The sequence below is a fragment of the Corvus kubaryi genome, unplaced genomic scaffold (genome assembly GCF_017639235.1).
Source record: "Corvus kubaryi isolate FWS band 111438036 unplaced genomic scaffold, C.kubaryi_AGA036_p1.0 37386, whole genome shotgun sequence".
Taxonomy (NCBI): domain Eukaryota; kingdom Metazoa; phylum Chordata; class Aves; order Passeriformes; family Corvidae; genus Corvus; species Corvus kubaryi.
Window position 1 is genome coordinate 117796 of NW_024581128.1, and position 21488 is coordinate 139283.

At 38.3% G+C, this 21488-nt stretch overlaps 1 protein-coding gene across 3 annotated transcripts in view; it reads left to right on the forward strand.

Annotated features, from left to right (window-relative positions):
- The window catches only part of SOS1 (SOS Ras/Rac guanine nucleotide exchange factor 1), a 43677-nt gene that overhangs the window by 17311 nt on the left and 4878 nt on the right, over nucleotides 1-21488 (forward strand). For all 3 annotated transcript variants that reach the window (XM_042036647.1, XM_042036649.1, XM_042036648.1), the window contains 10 exons: nucleotides 9894-10021; nucleotides 10798-11453; nucleotides 15800-15881; nucleotides 16102-16224; nucleotides 16383-16486; nucleotides 17587-17809; nucleotides 18464-18583; nucleotides 18898-19060; nucleotides 19399-19516; nucleotides 20772-20944. In XM_042036647.1, coding sequence (XP_041892581.1) covers nucleotides 9894-10021; nucleotides 10798-11453; nucleotides 15800-15881; nucleotides 16102-16224; nucleotides 16383-16486; nucleotides 17587-17809; nucleotides 18464-18583; nucleotides 18898-19060; nucleotides 19399-19516; nucleotides 20772-20944 — 1890 coding nt within the window. The remainder of the gene's footprint in view (nucleotides 1-9893; nucleotides 10022-10797; nucleotides 11454-15799; nucleotides 15882-16101; nucleotides 16225-16382; nucleotides 16487-17586; nucleotides 17810-18463; nucleotides 18584-18897; nucleotides 19061-19398; nucleotides 19517-20771; nucleotides 20945-21488) is intronic.

Consider the following 21488-nt stretch of genomic DNA (forward strand, 5'->3'; position numbering starts at 1 on the left):
CATCTTTGAGCCTAAGTGTCTACAGTTTCATCTCCGTTTTTACTGACTTAGATCTACATGTACACCTTTGGCCCATAGCTTGTCTTATATAACATGCTTCTTGAAAAATTTTGGGATGTGTGCTTGGTCTGTTTGTCTCATGGGTTTGGTCTGACTTCAGACATCTTTAAAATATTAAGCATTTCCTTTCATGACGGTCCACTGGAAGGGAGGTTTGGCACAGCTTGTTTGCATTTTGTACGATAAAGACCTGCACAGACATAAGGTTTCTCTGCTCATGCTGTTATCACAGTCTCAAAATGCAGTACTGAAGGCTTTGCATACTTCCATGTGAACGTGGCACTGTATTACCTAATGGACAAAGCATGAAGGATTAATGCTGTCTGACACCCAGGCATCCTGCCTTGCTTCTTGCCCCTAGCAGTTTTAGGGGGGAAAGGAAACCATGTGTGCCTATGGAATGGAGAGCAGCTCGTGTTCACCTTTTCTAGGGCAAACTGGAGTCTAAGATAAGCCCCACTCCACAAGTTTATCAGTCATTTTGCAACTTGTGACCTCTGCTTTATGAAAAATTCTTCTTTTAACGTGCATGCTCTACACACACACGCACACACAGAGACACAGATCCCCTCTACCCTGTGTCAGTCTGCTATTGGGCTGGATTTTATTCTGCATGTAGTAATAACCTCCCGGGTTTTCTTCCCACCATGGTGCTCATGTCACATTTTAGTTGGACACCTGTCACTGTGGTCTGTCAGCACACACATATTATGTACACAAAATAGGCAGTGATGGATAATAGGTGCACATGAAGAGGGATATTATTTCTCGTGGCAGCATCTTCAGCTGTCAATGTGTACATCAGTGTGCACTCAGCAAATGAATCCGTGCCTCAAGTAGTCTTTGCTAGCAGTAACATTTTCTTCCTTATATCTGGAATCTTTGAACAGATTCCAGCTTGATTTTTATCTGGCACAGAAGGATATTGGTGCAATTATTTAGCCATATCATGCTGACAGTTCCTCTGATACAAGGTTGTATTGAAATCTCTTAGATGGTAAGAGGCCTGATTTAGTGATTGCAGGCATGTCTATGAATAAATCAAGTTAAAAATGCTATGAAATTGGATCTCTTGTTATGAAGAGATATAATGTTGGCAAAGTGGCATGTGGAAAAAACATCTGGTTTCTCTTGGATATAGATATACTTAAGGATAGGGAGGTTAGCATTTATCTCTGAGCTGTGTTGTATAATGTTGCATTTTTTGAAGTAATTCTTTAAAATGCAGTTCAGTTACCTTCTAACTATGCAGACTACAAAAAAAAAAGTAAATTTCTATTTACCAAAGGTTATCCCATTTAGAAACTAAAGCCCTCCTGAAGTTGGACAGGGCACCAGGAATGCACAAATGCATATTCTATTTTTAGCTGAAGCTTCTTGCTGTTACATTTTTGAGTAATTAGCATAGGACTAAGACCTGTGTTTTCCTTCAACCAACCTGAAAGTCCCCAAACTTTTATATAGTAACTATTTAAAATAGCAGCCTTATGTGAAACTGCACTTTCCTGCAGATGTTCAGGTAATAAATGAACTTTTCTAAATCATAGAAACATAACTATGGCCTTTATTAATTGAAGAAAGATGTTTTCAAGACCTTTGAATTGAATTGGGCACTGTTTCAAATGCTGTACATTTGTATGCATGTATGGTACTCTTTCATTGGGTAAATAGATTACTTTAAAATTCTTTTTATTCCAAGTAGAAATGCTCCAAGGCATATATAAACTTTGCTTAGATAAAACAGTGCATTCTGGGAAACAGGAGAGCTTGATAGGGTTTTTGGTTGGTTGGGATTTTATTAAACCAAGCACAGATTTGAGTCCCATGACTTATGAATGGTAACCTATAATCTCTCTGCCGATATATTTTAATTGGAATTCTATTGATAATGTTCTAAAAATCTCAGGATGCTTTCATTTCACAGCAGTGTGTATTAAGTTCTATTTCTTTTTTTTCAAATGTTCTTAGATGATAGGTAACTTTTCAGGCTTTACTGACTGGCAATTCAGCTCAAGTAGAAATACTCCTCAGTTAAACCTATTTGTTTTCCTCCTTCACCATGCTAATGGTAAAAATAATAATTCTGGTTTGGCAAGGCCTTTCAAGATGATAACCTCTCCTTTTCCCAACCTGATGGTATTACATTTGTTACGTGTTGCTGAAGAAGGCACAAAGCAGTAAAATGTTGGTTCAGGACTAGAGTATCTTAAACTTATCCCCTAAGTTTCTTGCTATGTGTTGTATTGGACAGCACATCCCAAACTATTTAGGGCTTTGACTTCACTTTGATTCTCAGCCTTGTTTCACCCAGGGTGGTGTTCCAGACTGTAACAAATTGAGTGAATTTGGTTTGCAATCTCATGTGTAAGTGGTGTAACCCAGCCCAGGGTGGAGCATCCAAGTCTTAATTAGTTGAACTTTGTCAGTCTGCAAAGCTTTTACAGTATCTGCAATTATAGATCATTGTCTCACAATACTGTCTGGACTGCTTATCTTCAGTATCAGCACTGTGATTAACAGGTTCTGTTGCTTTAGTCAATTCTCAAAGTATCCTTTAATTACTGTTGAAACCAGTAAATCAGGGATTTGAACCAGCTGTGAATTATTTTAAGAAAGTATTCACTTAATGTCAGCAAAAGATTTTACTTTCTGAAATCATATTTTCTTCAGTGCTTCATTCCAAAGACAGTAACTTGTATACACAATACAGTTGGAAATAAAATAAAAAGCAGTATTATTGTTTTACATATCTTTGTATATGTAACTGCAGATGTGGATGACTTATATCCACTGGAGATAATGTGCAGTTCTAGGTCTCTGTGACAGATGTAGGTCTGTCTGTTGAAGGAAATGTAGCTTGACCAAACTGTTGCTAGTGTGTGATAAGGACTACAAAGTGTATTTGGGTGTTTCTTGGGAGGAAAAGCTGGGGTGATGTAAAATTTGGTCTGAAGTCTAAGAAGAAGTTTCCTAGAATATGACAAAGAAACTTCATATTGTTAAGCTAAGACGACTTGCATTACAGCTGGAATGTTGTAAAGGTTCAGAAGTTGTGTCCTGTGTAGAAGCTGGAGTTGGTACAGCCAGGTTAAATGAGGTTCTGTATTTATTTCTTGCTCATGGGGTTTCATTGACAATATTTCTGTTTCTTTTCTCCTTTAAGTGCTAGTGGGTTTATGCCTTGAGTCAGCTGTGTTCATCAGCCAAAAGGAAGAAGCTGATAGGGGAAAATAAAACTTTTTCACACATTTGTGTGTGTGTGTGTGTGCAGTTTTCCCAGAAACTTGGTTATTGTTAATTGAACTAATTGGTCCTTAATTTTCTTTCTAGCTGTGGCACTCTTTGATGTATTTCCTGTGTGTTTGTATCAGATGAATCTATGCACATGAGTATTACTTAGTTTGCCAGTGATTTATGTCATCTGCTGTGGAGTTGTAATGGGGCTTCATGTTTTGCTTTATAGGGTTTTTTTCCTTATACACAGGATGTATGTGGGCTTTTGAGAAGCAGATGTCTCTTTCCAGGAAATTTTCTAGTAATTTCTAATAATGTCCTTTCCTTTCTAAATAGGTACCTCTGAGAATATTTTTTTTCTATTATTCCTCTAAAATTGCTTTTCTGCAAAAACTGGATAAAATCTAACAAAAGTGAGCATAAAATATTCCTTGTGACCCTTTGCCGTACAGTCCTCAGTGGCACTTGAGCTGTGTCAATCAATCTGCTGCTGGACCTGTAACAACAAATGCTGTACTTCGATGTCACAGGGCCAGACTTCTTTGGGAAGTCAAATGAAGCACATCCTGAACTCCAGACCTAGACTTCACTTAGACTCAGCTGTAGGGTGCCAAAGTCCTGTTCCCCAATCAATTTTCTAGAAACACCCGCGTGGCAAACACTCCATAGTCCTGTGGGAATTAGAGGAGCTGTATTGTAACTGATCTGTTCTCACTTTTCAGTGGCTGCTGTTAATGATGGTAGAGAGCTCTTTAGCTTCCATAGCCAGCAGCTTGTGCTGAACACCCAAGGCCAAGCTGTCATGAAAATGAATGGCTGTTACAGGAGCTTGCACAAATTTTGATCCTTTTTTCCCCCACTAAATAAAAGTTTTGACACAATCCATCGAGGATTGAATGTTAAGAAGCTTATTTTAGCTGGGATTTCCAACTCCTAGTTTTTGTGTCTGTGGCAGTCATGATTAGTCTCTGATACACTTGTATTGCTGCATAGTCTTTTAAAAACAATAGTTTATTTCCCTGTCCTCTTGTCCTGTCACCTTCTGTACAAAAGGCAGATCCTTGGAGAGAGGTAGTGCTATGGTTGAGACTTCCATATGCTTGATTTTTTCAGTGGAAATACTTCTGGATGTGGAGCTGTGGATTTAGTCCCACTGCCGGCTTTCTCTGTGCCTGTTGTAACAGTGGAGGTTTATGTTTTTGGTCAATACTTTGAGATACTCAGTGGAAACTGATGGAAATAGGAAGGAAATAACAAACCCAAGTGGAACAACAAAACTCCATTCATGGTTTCTTCTTGTCACTGTCTGTTTCATTTCACTTCATTTAACTTGCTGTTTTTTTACTTAGTCACCAGGATTCCTCTTAAAATCAAAGGGTTCTACCCCTGCTTCCCAGAATGATCTCTGAAATTGTGAATTTACCTTATGTAGCGTTCAAACATTCATAAGTTTCTGTTCAAAAATTCATACGTTTCTATCCAAACATAGAGGTGTTATCCAGTTTTACTTACGGCCTTGCAAAATTTTCTGGCAAAGATCAGACTTGAATTGTGCCAAAGCAAAAAAAGTGGATTTTAACTCACTTTGGAATTACAAAAGAGGAAGGGAAGATGTTTTCAAATTGCATTGTCTTTAATGGAAAATTTGGGGGAAGACAATGGAAGACCTCAATTACAAGTGTGGAAGCACATAGGTAAATATTCTGTGATATTTCAAATACTGATCTAACTAAATGTTATGAACTAAATTATGAGTTTTAAATTTCTAATGTATTCTGCAGGTCTGCTAATAGTGATGAGACAAACCAAAGTGACAGTAAGAAAGAAGAGAGTTTCAGAGCATGAAGGCTCTGGAAGGATCTGTGTGAACTTGTACATTTGTTGCAGAAAGGTAATGATGCTGCTGTGAAGGAGACATCAGCATATGCAAAAAACCCAAACCCCATATTTCTGAAAAATACAGAGCAAATGGGTTTTCTGTAGTTGGAGAAGTCAAGGCCTCCTATAGGCAAGAGAGCCATTCCCAGTAATTGAATGTAAAATGCATAAATGGCTGCTAGTGGCCTACAAAAAGTCTGAATGTTTAGGAAATAGTTTTGTGAGAACATCAAAGAAGGCATTTGGAAAGAAGGATTTGCTTTTCTATCCCTTCCTTGGTGAAGGAGATGCTGAGTGTGTAAGTTAACATTGATCACACACATTAATCCCTTCCCAGCTGCAGAAACTGAGAGCAAAATTGTACCTCTTCCTGCTGAGCAGACACCAGGGGAAACACTTTGCAGGGTGCAGTAACTCTTGAGCAAACCTAATCTGGAATATGGTCTCCTGACAGGCTGTACCCCTTTATGGGAATGCTAATGGCAAATTGACCAAATGAGAAACCTGTTACAGTAAACTGAATTGTTGAATTGGTGAAACATCAGCTGACAGACTTGTGTAGTGTATATGTATCTGAATGGGTCTTCCTGACTTTTCCTCAGTGTCATCCTGATTTGCAAAATGGCACTTCAGAGTAGTGTAATTGAATTCTGAAACAGAATTACTTTCATTTCTCTCTCACACACACACTCCTTCCCAAATAAGAGCATTCACATTGAGCAATCAAAGTAGCAGTTCCTTAAATTCACATGTTTTTCAAGCCAAAATGTTTTTACATTTTTGGGCTCAGATGACATTTGATGTAGTTGACCTTTCAACATATGTTTAGGATCTATTTTAAGGCACATAGTAAAGAGGTGAAAAAACAAGGAATCTTGTACTAAAAGTTGAAATGCTTCTTGTTTTCCTCTGTTTTAAGGCTTTACTTGTCCAATATGCTTCCCAATGGGTTGATCATCTTTTATATTGTGAGTTAAACTTAATGTGAAATAAAAGATGAGGGCTTTTTATCTTCCATGTCTTTTAAAATGTACTTCTGAGAGAATGCTGAAGGCTTTTTGTCACTTAATTACCTGATATCTGGGGTTTGATATTTGATGTGTGCAATTTTATGTAACATTTTAAAATTAAACTGAGAAGTCATAGTTAAACTTTGAGTGGAGAAAAGGTTTTTGTCATTGCTTCAGTAATACATTGTTCTGTTCCACTGTCAATGCAACTAATGCTCTTGCTGTAATGTAGATCTAAATAAACAGAGAACTGTATGAATATTTTTACTGCACTGTGCTCAAGATTGTCTTGAATTTATATGAAAACAAAATGGCTTTTCAAATTTCAGTGCATTGAAGCTGTGTGTGTATGTTCAGGAATATGGCATGTGGAGTTTCCTTCAAGGTTCAAGTGTGAGGTGCTTTTTAGTTTGCTAGTGCATAGGGGTTCCCTGCAGTTGTCCCCATTTACTATCCCAAATGATTTCCTGATGCTTTTTAAAAATTAAAGTTTCTAGATATGAGAAAACTTTCTTTTGTCCCCAGTATACTGCTGCTTTGGGCTGAGTCTTTTATTATTTGTAGGAATTACAAAAAGTCAGAGTGTGCTCTCAGGTGTCTCTATGCTATTGACCTATCTGCCAGGATTGTTTTATGGCAAAGTGCCAGCAGATCTGCCTGCCTTTGTCAGAGCAGAAACCCTGCTGATTTTTATTCTTGATTACAAAATACTTCTGTCTTCTCTGTATTGAAGCTGTGGTCTTGATTCCCAGAGGAATTGGGGAACTTGCAGTTCACAAATTTCAGTGGTTAGACTCAGAATAATCTTTTAGGAAGACACAAGTCTAGGTTGTGATGCAAACACTGAAGTACAGACTTTATATCCATCGTGACACCTGTGGGTATGATTGTATCTGCATGTTCTCATATGTGTTCTCTATGATATTTCCAGAGAGATGCTTCTCTGACTACCATAGTCTAACTGTGCACTGCATGAGAAGGATTTCTTTTCTATCTCTTTGGAATTTATAAATGTCTAATCCTTGTGTTATGCAACAGGTAGAACAAAATACCTTGTCTTCCACTTCTTGGTATCTCTTCAGAGCTTGTGGCCTAGAATGTAGAGTACTTTCTTTTTATTAGAGACTTGCCTAGCAGTCTGTTTTCCAAGTTTGTTTTCCTGGAATGAACAGGGTCCTGTGCCTGTAGTATTGTGAATCTCGTGAACTATAAGCCAGTATTTTCTCATAAGATTGTTAAAAACCGCAATATCTATAATACTACTGATAATCAGAAGTCTGCACTTCTTCACATACTACTGTAGTATTCTTTATAGTATGTAGTGCATTTTCTGAAAAAAAAAAAAAAAAAACAAAAGCAGATAACCCCAAACCCAACAAAAACCCCACCACCATGTGCTTAGTATCTCCCTGGTTTGTTCATTAGGGGGCACTGCACAGCTGTAGAAGAATGAGTGGGATTTGCAGAGAAACTTTCTGGGTGCTTCCCAGTGATGTTTTACTTTCCACCTTTTCCAAACACTGTCCAGGGCAGTGTAAGATGAAATCATTGTTGTAATTTACACTGAGTTCTAAGTCTGTTTTTGGTAATTATACAGTACTATGCTGGAATATAAACTTCCAAATTCCTGTGTCCAGAGAAGTGTCTTCATAGTAGTTCAGAGTACTACCTGATTTGCCATTTGTGTTGGTGTTACACAGAAGAAGACACACATTTCTGTACAGCAGTTTCCAAATGTTAAACCTGGGGCATAATTACACTCACTGGATTTTGATTTAGTTTCTATTTGCCATTGGAAATAGGGTTAGTCCCAATGGATCCTGATGGGAAAGTATTAACCACTTTCTCTATATGCAGATAGGTATTTTGCTTTGGGACATGGACTGTTCTGTGATGAACACCCACATTTTTGCAATTGGAGAGAGGTTTCTGTAAAAAGTAACATAAGAGCAGAATGCTTTGCAGTAATGAATGTTAATCTGTAGTAGTCTGTTTCTGAATAGAATGTACAGAATATTGTAGGGCTTGATAAGGCTTATTTTCAAGGCTAAAACAATCTCTTCCACTGTTGAAGACTAGCAACCCAGATATTATAGGAAATCCACACAGACTATTTTGATGGAAGTTTGCAAAAAGGCAGCACACAAGGCAAAGAGCCTTCTCTGAATGCTTGTGCAGGAAAGATGCAAAATCTTAGAGGTAGTTTTTCAAAGCTTTCTTTCAAGACTTCTGCCAGTGGTGCTGTACCTGCCTCATTGCTCTGAAATCCTCTCTGAACCCAGATCTGCAAAACCAAGGCCAAGGGGAGATGATACCTCTACTAAATCTAGAGAGTAGAGGAATATGAAGAGGGTAGTCTGTTCCTTCTTGGAATGATGTCATCTCACCAAGAACTTTTGGGAAGTAATGCTTGTTGTGGTGCATTCTTAGACCTGTTTCAGTGGTTGTTACATGAGTAAGCTCTCACGCCTAATGCTGCTTAGATTGAGAGTATGACAGATGATACTACCTGAGCCAAAGCTGCCCAGAAAAAACTTAGTGGTCATCCTTATGGCTGAAAACACAAATAAAGTAGTCTTTGGCATTGACAGCTATTGCACTGAATGATTAACTCAGGTTAGGGAAAAAATTAATGCTGTTCTCTGACCCATTCAAATACCAAACATGTCTATGTTGTACTCAGTTGGATTTTGGAGGGCAATACTTACATTTCACACTGGACAGCACAACTGTACTTTTTCCAAGGGTGTCTCATTCTGATTCATTCTGGCCTTTGCTTCATTTCTGCTACCAAAACAAATCCTTCAATTGTGTGGAGCCAATTCTTGGTGTGTAATAGTCTAAAATGGTTGTCTGTTAATAGTTCTGAATAAGTTATTTCAGTTTTACATCTAAGCCACAGCTGTAGTCAGCTATTTTTTCACTCATGTGAAACATTTTAATGCTTAAATGAAGATATGAGATGAAAATCTTCAGTTTAAGCAGTCTTAAACATGGCAGATCTTGTTTTATAAAATTTACCTGTCGTAACAATAGTTACACACAAAACATTAGTGTTAACCCGTCTTGTCCAGTTCTAGTTTAGTTTTTAGATTCAAAACTCACTGTGGCTCTGGGCACCTTGATCTCTGTTGGCTCTGCAGTTGTGCTGGAGGTTGGCTGAGATAATCTCTAAGGTCCCCTTCAACCTGATTTATTAATTAAACTGTTATTAGTGAGATGAGAGCCCCTTGTAATCTTCTGTTTATAAATGTGATGAAGGAGTTTTGCTTAGCTTTGGGTCCAGCTTGCCTGTTCCGGGGTGTTTACATGTGTCACATACAGACTGATGTGATCTTGTCCTGTAGTATGGTGTGTATGGAGATCTTCCTTGCTTGTTGTTCTTAAGAATTAACACCTGAAATGGGTTCCTTTAAGGAGCTGTAAGGTAAATCAAACCAGGTTGAGATAAATACTGCATGTCTGAGTGTGTTTGTGTCTGGGGGCCCTTAGCGACTGTGCTATATTTTACTGAGATTAAGCTCTTCGCAGAGAGTTGTCTCTCTCACCCGTGTCAGTAACACACCTGGTTATTTCCATTAACTTTTATAACAAGCAGGAGCATGGAAAATCAGCCAATGGTTAGATTTCTTCTTCCTGGGTCAAACTTCTGGATTTGCATGTACCAATATGCTTGTAACACTTCCTGTCTTTGACTTTCAATGTTCACAGCAATTGGAAGAAAAAAGTGAGGATGAAGAGGATAAGGAGTGCTTGAAGCAAGCAATAACTGCCCTGCTAAATCTTCAAAGCAGTATGGAACGGATATGCTCCAAAAGCCTTGCAAAACGAAGGCTTAGGTAAACGTTTCCGGTTTTTCTGCTCTCTGCTCTTAATGCTTTGCTATAAATCCAGGGCTCCCGGTTTCCTCTTTTAGTAAACAATGAACAAAATAGTTTGTGACAAGCCTGCTTTTTCAAAGGAAGTGACATCAAAGCCAAGATAATTTGTTATTGTTTTAAAAGAGTTCTAATTTCTATGTGTCCTTGCAAACTGGTAGTTGAGACGTTCTGAGAATTCACTGGTAAGTAGAAAGTTACGGCATTTGTGGGTTAATTGTGCTCAGATAATAAATATCCACCTAAAAATATTGTAGAAGTATCTTTCTGTGTGGTTAGAAGGGAACGTTCTTGAACTAGAAACTACTCTTAAAATTGTTTCAATGTTTTCTTTGCCAGACAAGTTTTGTGCTGCCAAGAGTAACCTTTAGGCTTGAAAATGAATGCTTTTAACAGCTTATTTTTTTCTGAAGGTACTCGCTTCAAATACTTGCAGTCTAAAATTGTTCTGTTGGTTATGGAAGTGAGTGGCTTCTTGGTCTAAGAAGCACTAACAGCTTGCCTGCCTCTGGTTGCTTGTGTTTACGTAAAACATCTATTGCTGAAGTAGAAAATTTATCAGATGAGATACTTTAGTCAAGCCTTTGCAATGGTGCTGATACTGAGTGATGAAATTGCATTCTCAGTGGAATCCTCCCTTCTCAGAATTATGATCTGGTGTTTTTGTGTTAGTGGTGGTTGTGTTTTTTCAATACATGTGTACTAATAGGCTGCCTTTCTCCCATCCTCCACTGAAGTGAATCTGCATGCCGGTTCTATACTCAGCAGATGAAGGGGAAGCAGCTAGCAATTAAGAAAATGAATGAAATCCAGAAAAATATTGATGGTTGGGAGGGTAAAGACATTGGACAGTGCTGTAATGAGTTCATCATGGAAGGAACACTCACACGTGTAGGAGCAAAGCACGAGAGACACATATTCCTGTTTGATGGCTTGATGATTTGCTGTAAGTCAAATCATGGCCAGCCAAGACTTCCTGGTGCTAGCAATGCAGAATATCGACTGAAGGAGAAGTTCTTCATGCGAAAGGTACAAATCAATGATAAAGATGACACTAATGAGTATAGACATGCTTTTGAAATCATCTTAAAAGATGAGAACAGTGTTATTTTTGCTGCTAAATCAGCTGAAGAGAAAAACAACTGGATGGCAGCATTGATATCTTTGCAATATAGAAGCACGCTGGAGAGGATGTTGGATGTAACAATGTTGCAGGAAGAAAAAGAGGAGCAGATGAGATTTCCAAATCCTGAGCTTTATAGATTTGCAGAACCCGACTCTGAAGAGAATATTGTGTTTGAAGAAAACATGCAGCCCAAATCTGGAATCCCCATCATCAAGGCAGGAACTGTTGTGAAGCTCATCGAGAGGCTGACTTACCACATGTATGCAGGTGAGGCACTTGGTCTGTGCAGCCAAAACTCAAGGTAGCCGCTTGTTCATGCTTCTCTTCCTGTGTTAAATACATGCAGCAAATACATAAAGTGAGTAAAAAGTGAATATGCTTGGCAGTGCACATGGGATATTGCATGTGCATAAGGTTGTTCTCATGCAAGGAATGGGGGTGGGAGCCTGCAGCAATTGAGCTCCAGACAATACTTTTTCCTTTGTGCCCCAGGCTACAAGAACTGCCTTCCCTCCAGACTTCTAAAGCTGGGTGACACAGGAAGGGCCAGCATGTGGGAGAGGATTATGGGCCCAGTGTTTTCAGTTAAGGGTTGTACTCTATCAGCTATTACCCGTGTCTGTGCTAGCTTGTCATGGAAAGACCAATATCAGCCTTGATAGGTGCAGTCACTCGAATACTTTGGCCTCAGAACTTTGCCTTAATCAGAACTTCAGTGAGGATTTGATTTAAGGACTTTTGACTTAGGATTTCTGTTTGTGTTGAAGACACATTAAACAAGACATTTACTTGGTTATCCAGGCTCACCTCAGTGTGTGGGGTTCTTGATGGCAGCCCAGGATTTTTGTAAGCTGTGCTGCAAAGCATGGGCTTGTGTTTGGGGTTTGGATTTATTTTTTCTGATTCTATTTGTATGTCAGTTATTCTGAAACTTCGTGCATCTTGGTCTTAGTGCTTTTCATATTCAGCAGTTTCTTTTTTTCCTTCCTTTTTACTCTTTACACTCTTAATTGCTGTAGATTGCTCTTCTGCAGCTCAGTCCTAGATACCCTGCATAGATCAGGAATATTTGTTTGAAAGAAGCGAGGAGTAAGCAGAATATAATTTCTGTAGTTTAGTACTCTGTTTACTTTTTTAAATAATACCTGTAGTTACATCTCTTTGCTCCATTACTTTTCTTGCTCTTTTTTTAATTTCCTTGAATTTTCCTAACATTTACTAGAAAGCCAAATGCAGTATTGTGCTGGCAGTTTTTACCTGTGCAGTTTTGTATCTGCCTTCATTTTCTTGTAACTTTATAAACTTCCAGCTCTTGGCTTTGAATTTTTTAGGCATGGTTTATGACATAATTTTATGGTCTTGAACGTTAAAATCAAACTACTCGGCCTTAGAGAAAGGAAGACACCTTTCTATTATTATTTTTAAATCTAGCATTGTCTTTGCCAAAGAATTAGCAAAAACTGTTGTATGAGAAAACTGAGAATGTGAGTACCGTGAGATGGCCTGAAAGACTTTGACCAAAAGGATAAAAATAGTTGTCTTACAGTGTATTTAGCCTGTCTTTGTAGCCTTAAAGATCTTTAGTGGACCTGATGCTGTGTTGTTACACTGTGCATAATTTCTCAACACTCTTATCTTCTATACCTTCTGTTTTATAATTGGTTATCTGTGAGGAAAAACATCATTGTTCTCACCATTCTGTGCAGTCTTTTCCAGGGCAGCAAAGAAATAAGAGATAAAGTGACTCAACCAAAAATGCTCTGTTGTACAGGAAACATGGTCCATTTGTGATGCAAATCATTCAGGGTTTTGTTGCATCTTGTGAGATGCAGTGAGTAGGGCAGCAACCCTCCAGAGTAACAGGTTAGCTGTTTCACACATGTATCTGCTGAGTTCAAAGCTTCTTCTCTGAAGACCTGGGAAGATGAGTGCTGTGGTGGTATGTAATCAAACAGCTACAGACTGTAGAAATGCTTTTCTTGCCCCACACAGGATGGTGTATGTGTGATGGTAATCTTAAAAGTCTTTATTGGCTTTGTATTCATATGCCAGAACAGCAAGCCTTTACTTTTCTGAGGCAATTGTTCTGGAATTCAGTGTGACTGGTTATGGCAGCCTTTGATCTGGCAGTCTAAAGACAGTATTTACTATAGCTGTGACTTTTCTCTAGGTTTTTATCTTTGTAGGTCAAGTGGTGTAAGGAATAATTACAGATACAATTGCAGAGGTCATATGAATTTGTTGCAGTTTAGTTAGTTGCTGTAGTCAAATCAGATCTCAACTTTTTTGTCATATGTGAAGATCCGCACAGTCCATCTCATTTGTAGATATGGGTGTTGGACCTTTTATTTTTCATCCCTCACCCCCCTGACAATGCACAAACCATTTTATCAGCCAAAATGTCTTTGCTGTGGAACAGGGACAGCTTTAAAGAAACAATGCTGCTGGGGGTGGGAGGTGTCCAACCATTGCAACAGTTCAGACAGGGAGACAGCCCTGATGGCCACCTGGTCACAGGGTGAGACTGTCCAAACTATCCTGTGGTGGAGCAGCAAAACAGGGAGAAATCTCGTTTGCAAAAGCAGCTTTCCATGTATTTTTACATGAGAGAAATTGCCCTGCAATTAGAAGTTCAGGTTCTGACCCTATTTGCATATTCTGGTGGGTTTTCCTTGTTTTAATGTGTTTCTGCATTCTTTATCTCCTCTTGCCCAATTCTTAAGAGCAGCTGGATTAGGTGGTACCAAGATTTTAAAGTCATGGCATTTTTTTTTTATCTATAGGGCAGCACTCTTCTATTTTTAAAGCTTTGATATGTTAAGAGTGCTTGTGCGTCATCATAGTGTCTGTTTCCTTTCGTAAGGAATTCAAGGGTGATTATTTATAAATCCTCGTAGAACAGTTATTGTTCTTTTTTAGCTTTCAAATTGGCTGCATTGAAGAGAGAATTATCACATGAGCAGACATCCTGGCTAACTAGTGTTGTCTGTATTTTTTTAACACTTACTCATATATTGTACACTATTTTGAGTCACAGTCGTTGCTAGTAAGATAACAAAGTTAGATTTGATTTTCTGATCGACTTCATTTGGAATTCAATATGTATTGTGGATTTATATGCTGACCCTACCTGTAAAAATAACAATAGCTATGACTCAGAGCTTGCAGTGATCTAAAAATGTTAATTGCTATGGAAGCTTTCTTTTTCATGTAGACAAAATCTCTTAGTTAGAGTAGATGCTGTGTACAGATTGAAAACTGTGAGAGCATGAGTTACTGTGCTTCTTTAGCACAGCAGAAATGGTGTATTTCCATGATGAAGATGATGTGAACAAGGATGACCTTCTTTGTGCAAAAAGTATTGGAGTTCTGCCTTTGAAAATAATTTTGGACTGTACAATTTCAAGGACTGGTGGGAGAGGGGTTATGATTAGAGAAATGGAGTAACGAAGGACATGGGAGAAGCAGAATAGCCACTTGTTTAAGAAATGAGAATTATCATGCAACAGAATTGCAAGGAAATACTGTGTTACACGGCATAGTTAGGGTGTGCAACACATCACAGGAAACTGTTGCCCAAATGAACAACTCAGGGAGATCTAAGAAAGGAAGAATGTTCCTTCTAATGGACAAGATGCTGGTAAGGAGTTAAGGAGGATTTTAAAGCAGCTCTTAAAAATCCATATTCCATTTACATCCAACAGAGCATTAAGTCAAATAATGCAGCCTTTTTATCCTACATAGTACAGCCTATAGGAATTCTTTCTTCAAGTGAGCTCCTCTTCAGCCACTCTGTTAGGACAGTTATCAACTGGGGTTTGGTTTTAAAATCCGGATAGGGCTTTAATATGCAAAAAAATGCAAATTGATGTTGCAATCTGCTCATTAATTCTGTTCAGGTATAACAGTGTTAACCTTGTTTCTAGTCAGCTCTGTGCAGTGCCAGTGAGCTGTCACTGCATTTCCTCATATTTGTAGAGAAATGGGTTTGCTTTTGTAATTATGGGAGACACTTTGGTTTTCTGTTTTGAATACTTGATTGTTTTTAAAAACATTTTCATATTTTAAATGAATTGATACGTAGTTAGTCAATTAAAATGAAATTGGTTGATTTTCTTGAAGTGAAATAAATATGACCTCAAACATAGCTGTCAGATGAAAAAATACCTAGGCTGCCTAACCATGACTGGTTATCAAATGTGCCAGTTTAGGGGAAACATTCTTCCCTGGAAGAGGCCATTTCTACCCAATGCAAAGTTATTTGATGTGTTTTTTGAGTTCTCGTGTCCCAATCACTGTCAAAACTAAAGTTGTTTACTCATAAATAAAATCATGTATTCATTAATTTCAAAGTCATTGGAAAAGAATCCTGTCTTTTAACAATTGAAGGGGGGAAAAAAAGTTGCTGTGAACCTCCAACAGAATGAAAATTATTTTTAAGTTCTGCTTCATATTGTTTTAGGAGATGTTACCAAAGCCATTTTGGGTTACATAATCTTCTCTGTAAATTGATAGGGTGACATCCTTAATTTTAAAGGATAATTGAAGTTATTGTAAAGGGAAAAAAAATCAGGTAATTGCTGACATAAGTGTAAAATTATTCTTTGTCTTAGATCCCAACTTTGTTCGGACTTTTCTCACAACATATAGATCCTTCTGTAGACCTCAAGAGTTGCTGAGTTTGCTAATAGAAAGGTATGCCACTGTTAAAAATATGTTCTTATGAAGTGCATTTTGTTTCTTTCTTCGTGGAGCGTGTAAGATTCTGGCTTTCCAGTTGGTTTTGATTCACTTCAAACACCTTTTAAAAAGTTGTCCAATTCAAGGATTGCCAGTAAAATGTACAAGTTTATATCCAAAAGTTTGTGCCCAAGACTGGTGTAATAGATGGCCTTACACCCATCTTCTGTGCTAGATTTGAAATTCCAGAGCCTGAGCCAACGGAAGCCGACCGTATTGCCATGGAGAATGGAGACCAACCCCTTAGTGCAGAGCTGAAAAGATTTAGGAAAGAGTACATTCAACCTGTGCAGCTACGGTGAGTGTTGCATCACTGTGAGCCCCTCTGAATTCCTTCTGAGGTGTCACCTTCTGGCTGCACTGGCTCTTCATGATTCCAGTGACCTTCCTTGCAGCTGCTTTGATAGGGAAGATAGACTGAGGTGTAGAGTGTTTGTTTATTCTTTATTTTTGCAGAGTATTAAATGTGTGTCGACACTGGGTAGAGCACCACTTCTATGACTTTGAAAGAGATGCTGATCTTCTGAAACGTTTGGAGGAGTTCATTGGAACAGTAAGAGGTATTTACAGTTTCCTAAGTGCTGATATTTATCCTAAAGCATCCCTTTTCAAAGATACGGAATGTGATCAATTCTGCTTTCAGGAAAAACAGGACTGACTGCTTATTAAATACTTCATAAAGAGCATGAAATAAACTTTCATTAAGCCCACACACACACACTATTATTAAAAAATCTGGCTCCTTTTCAGAATAGTGATTGTTATTTACATAAATTATGGGGTTTGTTGTAAAGGGACTGAAATAATGCAAAATAATAAGAACTGAGTAATGATCAGGGCAGAATAATTGCTTTGATTGACATTTTAAACTTTACACAGGGGGTAATTTTTGTAAAAGGTTGATGGTGGAAACCATTATTTCTTTGAAACAAGAGTTCCCAGCTGCTTCACAGTGCATATTGGAACTGTAGGACACCTTGCAGTTGTGATTGTACAGACTTTTCCTGTTTCCTTTTAAATAAAACCAAGACAGACACAGGAGCAGTTTGTAGGAGAATACTGTGTCAGAGAAGTATTTAATGGTTATTTAGCCATTAAAAAGAGGGGAGAATGAGCCAGCTAGTTCAATAGATGGTACTGGTAGGTTTTCGATGGACTTGTGCATGAAATTCTTATGGTGCAGAGCTTAAAAGGCATTTGGCCTTTCAGTTTTGTTCTCAGCTTTGATGGTAAATGCAGTACAGGAAGAAGCTTCTCCCTGTTTGTTATTTTGACTTTCTAGGTTATCTGAGGTAATCATGTGCTCTTGCCCAGACTATTAAGTTCAAGGTGTTTGCAGAAGTGCGTTTTGGGCAAAAGAAGGTTTGTTCCCAAAAAACTCACTGTAAACTCAGAAAAGAAAGAAAAGCACGTAAATCAGAGCTGGAGCCTAATTTGGGTGTTCTAATTTGTGCTTGGGCAAAATTGCACTTGTCGTTGGCTGTTGAGGAATTCTTTCTATCTTTGAACACTTCTACACTTGTGTGAGAGCTCCAATCCTAAAGAATATATTATTCCTTTGATGTAGTAAGTTTTGGGGTTAAATCCAAAAATTTCTGAATCATGCTGATATCTTAGGAAAAACAGTATTATCGAAATAGTAATTTTCTCTGTGTGCCAGGCAAAGCCATGAAGAAGTGGGTTGAATCCATCACAAAGATAATCAACAGGAAAAAGCAGGCACAAGCCATTGGGCCGAGCCACAACATCACTTTTGAGAGTCCCCCTCCAGCAATTGAGTGGCACATAAGCAAACCAGGCCACACAGAGACTTTTGACTTGCTCACTTTGCATCCCATAGAAATCGCTCGGCAGCTCACTTTACTGGAGTCGGATTTTTACAGGTAACTTCCCTCCATGGGGAAACATGTGGCACAAATCAAAACGTTCTCCATGCCTGAAATTGTTTCTGGGGGCCTCTGATGTGAAGCCCCACAGAAATCAAAGGACTTTACCAGTGGTGTGTATTAATGACTATTTCTGCAGAAAAAGCCCTCTTAAGTACAACATTTGTTTCATCCTCCCCCAGTTAATGTGCAGTATGTGTGACTGTTGCATACTGTTAGTGGTATTGTGCTCCATCTTTCTCTTGATATTTTCTGAATAGATCAAACTTTGGGAAGTATGAACAGTTATTAAATCAGTTTTCTTCACATCCTGGTTTGTGAAGCAAATTAAGGACCGTGTCAGGTCTCATTAGCTGTCTGTAAGAAATTGTTCAGGCATTGGAAGCTCACATTTTGTTATGGTGAATGAGATGATTTCTTTCTTCATTTAGATGTACAGAGGTGGTTAAGAGTTACATAGATTAAGAAATATTTACAGTCTAAAAAAGAAGCATAGAAATATCAGTCATTTAGTCATGATGGGAGTGATACCTTAAGAATTTATTTCTAAATATGAATTCCAAATTCAGTGAAAATCAAGAGGGTTTGGAGAAATAATATTTTCTTTCCTGCTTTTAATTACATTTGTTGATAATGCATCTACTTTTCTAGAGCTGTGCAGCCATCTGAACTAGTTGGAAGTGTGTGGACAAAGGAAGACAAAGAAATTAATTCTCCCAACCTTCTCAAAATGATAAGGCATACAACTAACCTAACTTTGTGGTTTGAAAAGTAAGTGACTTTCCTGAATCTGCACCTACTCCATATCTGGATGCTTACAGTCCATTCACAAGTATACTGTAAAGAATCCTGTTCTGAGAGAATTCCTGTTTTGGTGTTTAGATGCTAAAACCAGTCCCTGTGAGAATTTTAACATAATGGTCTCAAGCTTTTTATTCTTAGAATGTTTTCGAATCTCTAAGACATTTTCAGAACTATCTCAAGTAATTTGATAAAATCATATTTGTTTGTGTTGCAACTTAATATCTGATTTTGGAAACCTCATCAGCACTTTAATACAAACCCCAATGTTCTTGTGTATTTAGATGCATTGTAGAAACAGAAAACCTAGAGGAAAGAGTAATTGTAGTGAGCCGGATAATTGAGATCCTGCAAGTTTTTCAAGAGCTAAACAACTTTAATGGTGTCCTTGAGATTGTCAGTGCTATGAACTCCGCAGCAGTTTATAGGTTGGATCACACGTTTGAGGTACAGTGAAATGTTTTCCACTTTTGCTATGGCAGTGTCATGCAGGGTACCTTGGCTGCACTGAAAGCCTGTCTTGTCAGTAAGCATGTGCTTCCAAGGAGCAAGGAAAGTAAATCCCCCAAGAAATTAATCAATCAGGGTGTAAGAGAGAGGGTTTTTTCCTTGGTTTTAGAAGAAAGAAACCTGTCCCCACTTAAGAAAGGCATCTCAGGATGATGGGGCACTGTCCTCGTGGTCCCTGGTTCAAACACCTGTGGGAGTCCATTACTCTCAGTACTGTTGTTGGGCCATGCCTTTACCTTCTCTTTCCAAACAACCTGTTTGGTCTCTCTTTTAAGCAAATTCCAAGTCGCCAGAAGAAGATCTTAGAAGAAGCTTACGAGCTGAGTGAGGACCATTATAAGAAATATTTGGCAAAACTCAGGTCCATTAATCCTCCTTGTGTGCCTTTTTTTGGTGAGTATGTTTGGTTTGGATGAGCTGTGTCCCACATTAACATGAATTTGGAAAGTATTGAGCTAAGGTACTAAACAGAGTATGAGCAGTAGAGAGAAAAGTCAGTTTTAACAGGACAGGTGGGTTGGAATTTCAGGTGCCCAGGCACAAATATGTGAAAAAAACCCCTAAAGTAACTATTCACAGGAGATGTTATTTGCAGTAAAAATAAGTATATCTGCAATATCCTATTTCCGTATTTGTTGATTTTTACTTTGCGTGTGGTTTGAACTGTTGCAACCAGAAATACTCTCAATAGAAGGTGGTCACATTAGAAATATTATTGCCATTGACTGGCAGAGAAAGAAGGATCGCCTTCCTCATCGTGAGTTCCAAGAAATAAAGCTAGAGTCTCATTTCTATTAAAAAGTCTTATTTCTGTAAAAATAAAGTTTGGGAAGAAAGCCTCCTCTTTATCATCAGTCTGAACAGTTCTTCTTTGAAGTAGATTGCTGACATTTAGCAAATTGTGATGTTAAGCACATCTCATTCCTGTTACTAAGCAATCCATTTAAATGTTTGCTGCAGATCAGTTCCGAGTCTGGATATTGCACTTGTCCAACATAGGCTTCGGGCCAAAACTGAAAGAAAATAGTGTTGATGGCTTTTTTGGCCTTTTACAGATTGGGGAAAGATATACTCCAGAGCTCTGCAAAGAAAGATAAGATCAACTAAGAAACCTTCTGTCCTGCTTCAGAGATGAGTAGAGGTTAGCAGGATCACATGTGAATAGCTTCAGTTATTTCTGTCGAGTCATAATGACAATTCCAGATACTTGATCTGTGGAGTGGAGAGCACTTTTTGCTTTCTAATCTTCAAATTATTTGATGCAATTATGAAGCCAGGATAAAACCTGAAAATAATTTTTGGAGTTTAGCTGGGGTGTCTAATGGAATAGAGGAGTTAAGAGAAAGCACTCCTGTTCAGTGTCCTCTTTTAGTGTTCAGTTGTGTGAGCTTCCTTAACCACAAGAAAGATGCACAGGCTTTGGGACTTTGATGCAAAAAGGCAGCTTTCTGGAAAAGGCATGTTAAAATACTTAAATTGTTGCCCTTATTGGAAAGTGAAGTGCAATTCTCTTACTGACCATAACGGAGAAGTTTTCTAAATAATTACAGTGCACAAATTAAATTCTTTAAGAATTCCTTGTATTCCAGTTGTGACTTCCTCCTTGTTTTGTACTCTGTGTTGAGAACCTCTTCTGTGTGCCCTTTAGGGATTTACTTAACCAACATTTTGAAAACAGAAGAAGGCAATCCTGAATTTCTCAAGAGACATGGGAAAGACCTTATAAACTTCAGCAAGAGAAGGAAGGTAGCCGAGATAACAGGGGAGATACAGCAGTACCAGAACCAGCCATATTGTTTAAGAGTGGAATTTGACATCAGGGTAAGTGACATGATTTCTTTCTGTGGTGATTCTGTCAGCTGACAGGCCGTAAGGACAGACTGAATTCACATAGATTCAGTCTGACTGAATCAGAGATGAGCAGAGCTGTCATAAAACCTCTCTTGGGTCTCACTATAAGAAAGGGCAGAAAGCTCAATGCTTGCAGTTTCTTGGGTTTGTTTCATTTTTTTCTCAGCTGTTGGGACATTGATCTTATCGATCAGTGTTAAACAGGAACTGAAACTGGCAGATTCTCCTTGTCCTTCACTCAGTTGCAATTATTTGTCCAGTGAGCCCAGTTGTGTTTTCCTCCTCTGTTACACTGCCTTTATGTTTCCAGGTTTATCTGATATCACTGTGTTTACATCACGTGTTGATGGTTGTGATGCTCATGTTTTTCTTTCTCCTGGTGTTTGTTTTCCTTGGTCTGAGGTGTTGTCTAAGCAGTGTTCTCTCTGCTTGCTTTCCTTTCTTCCTTTTTTCTTACCATCTTTTGAGCTATATACTTTCAGAGAGTCATAGGACAGGTTATCTTAAGAGATTC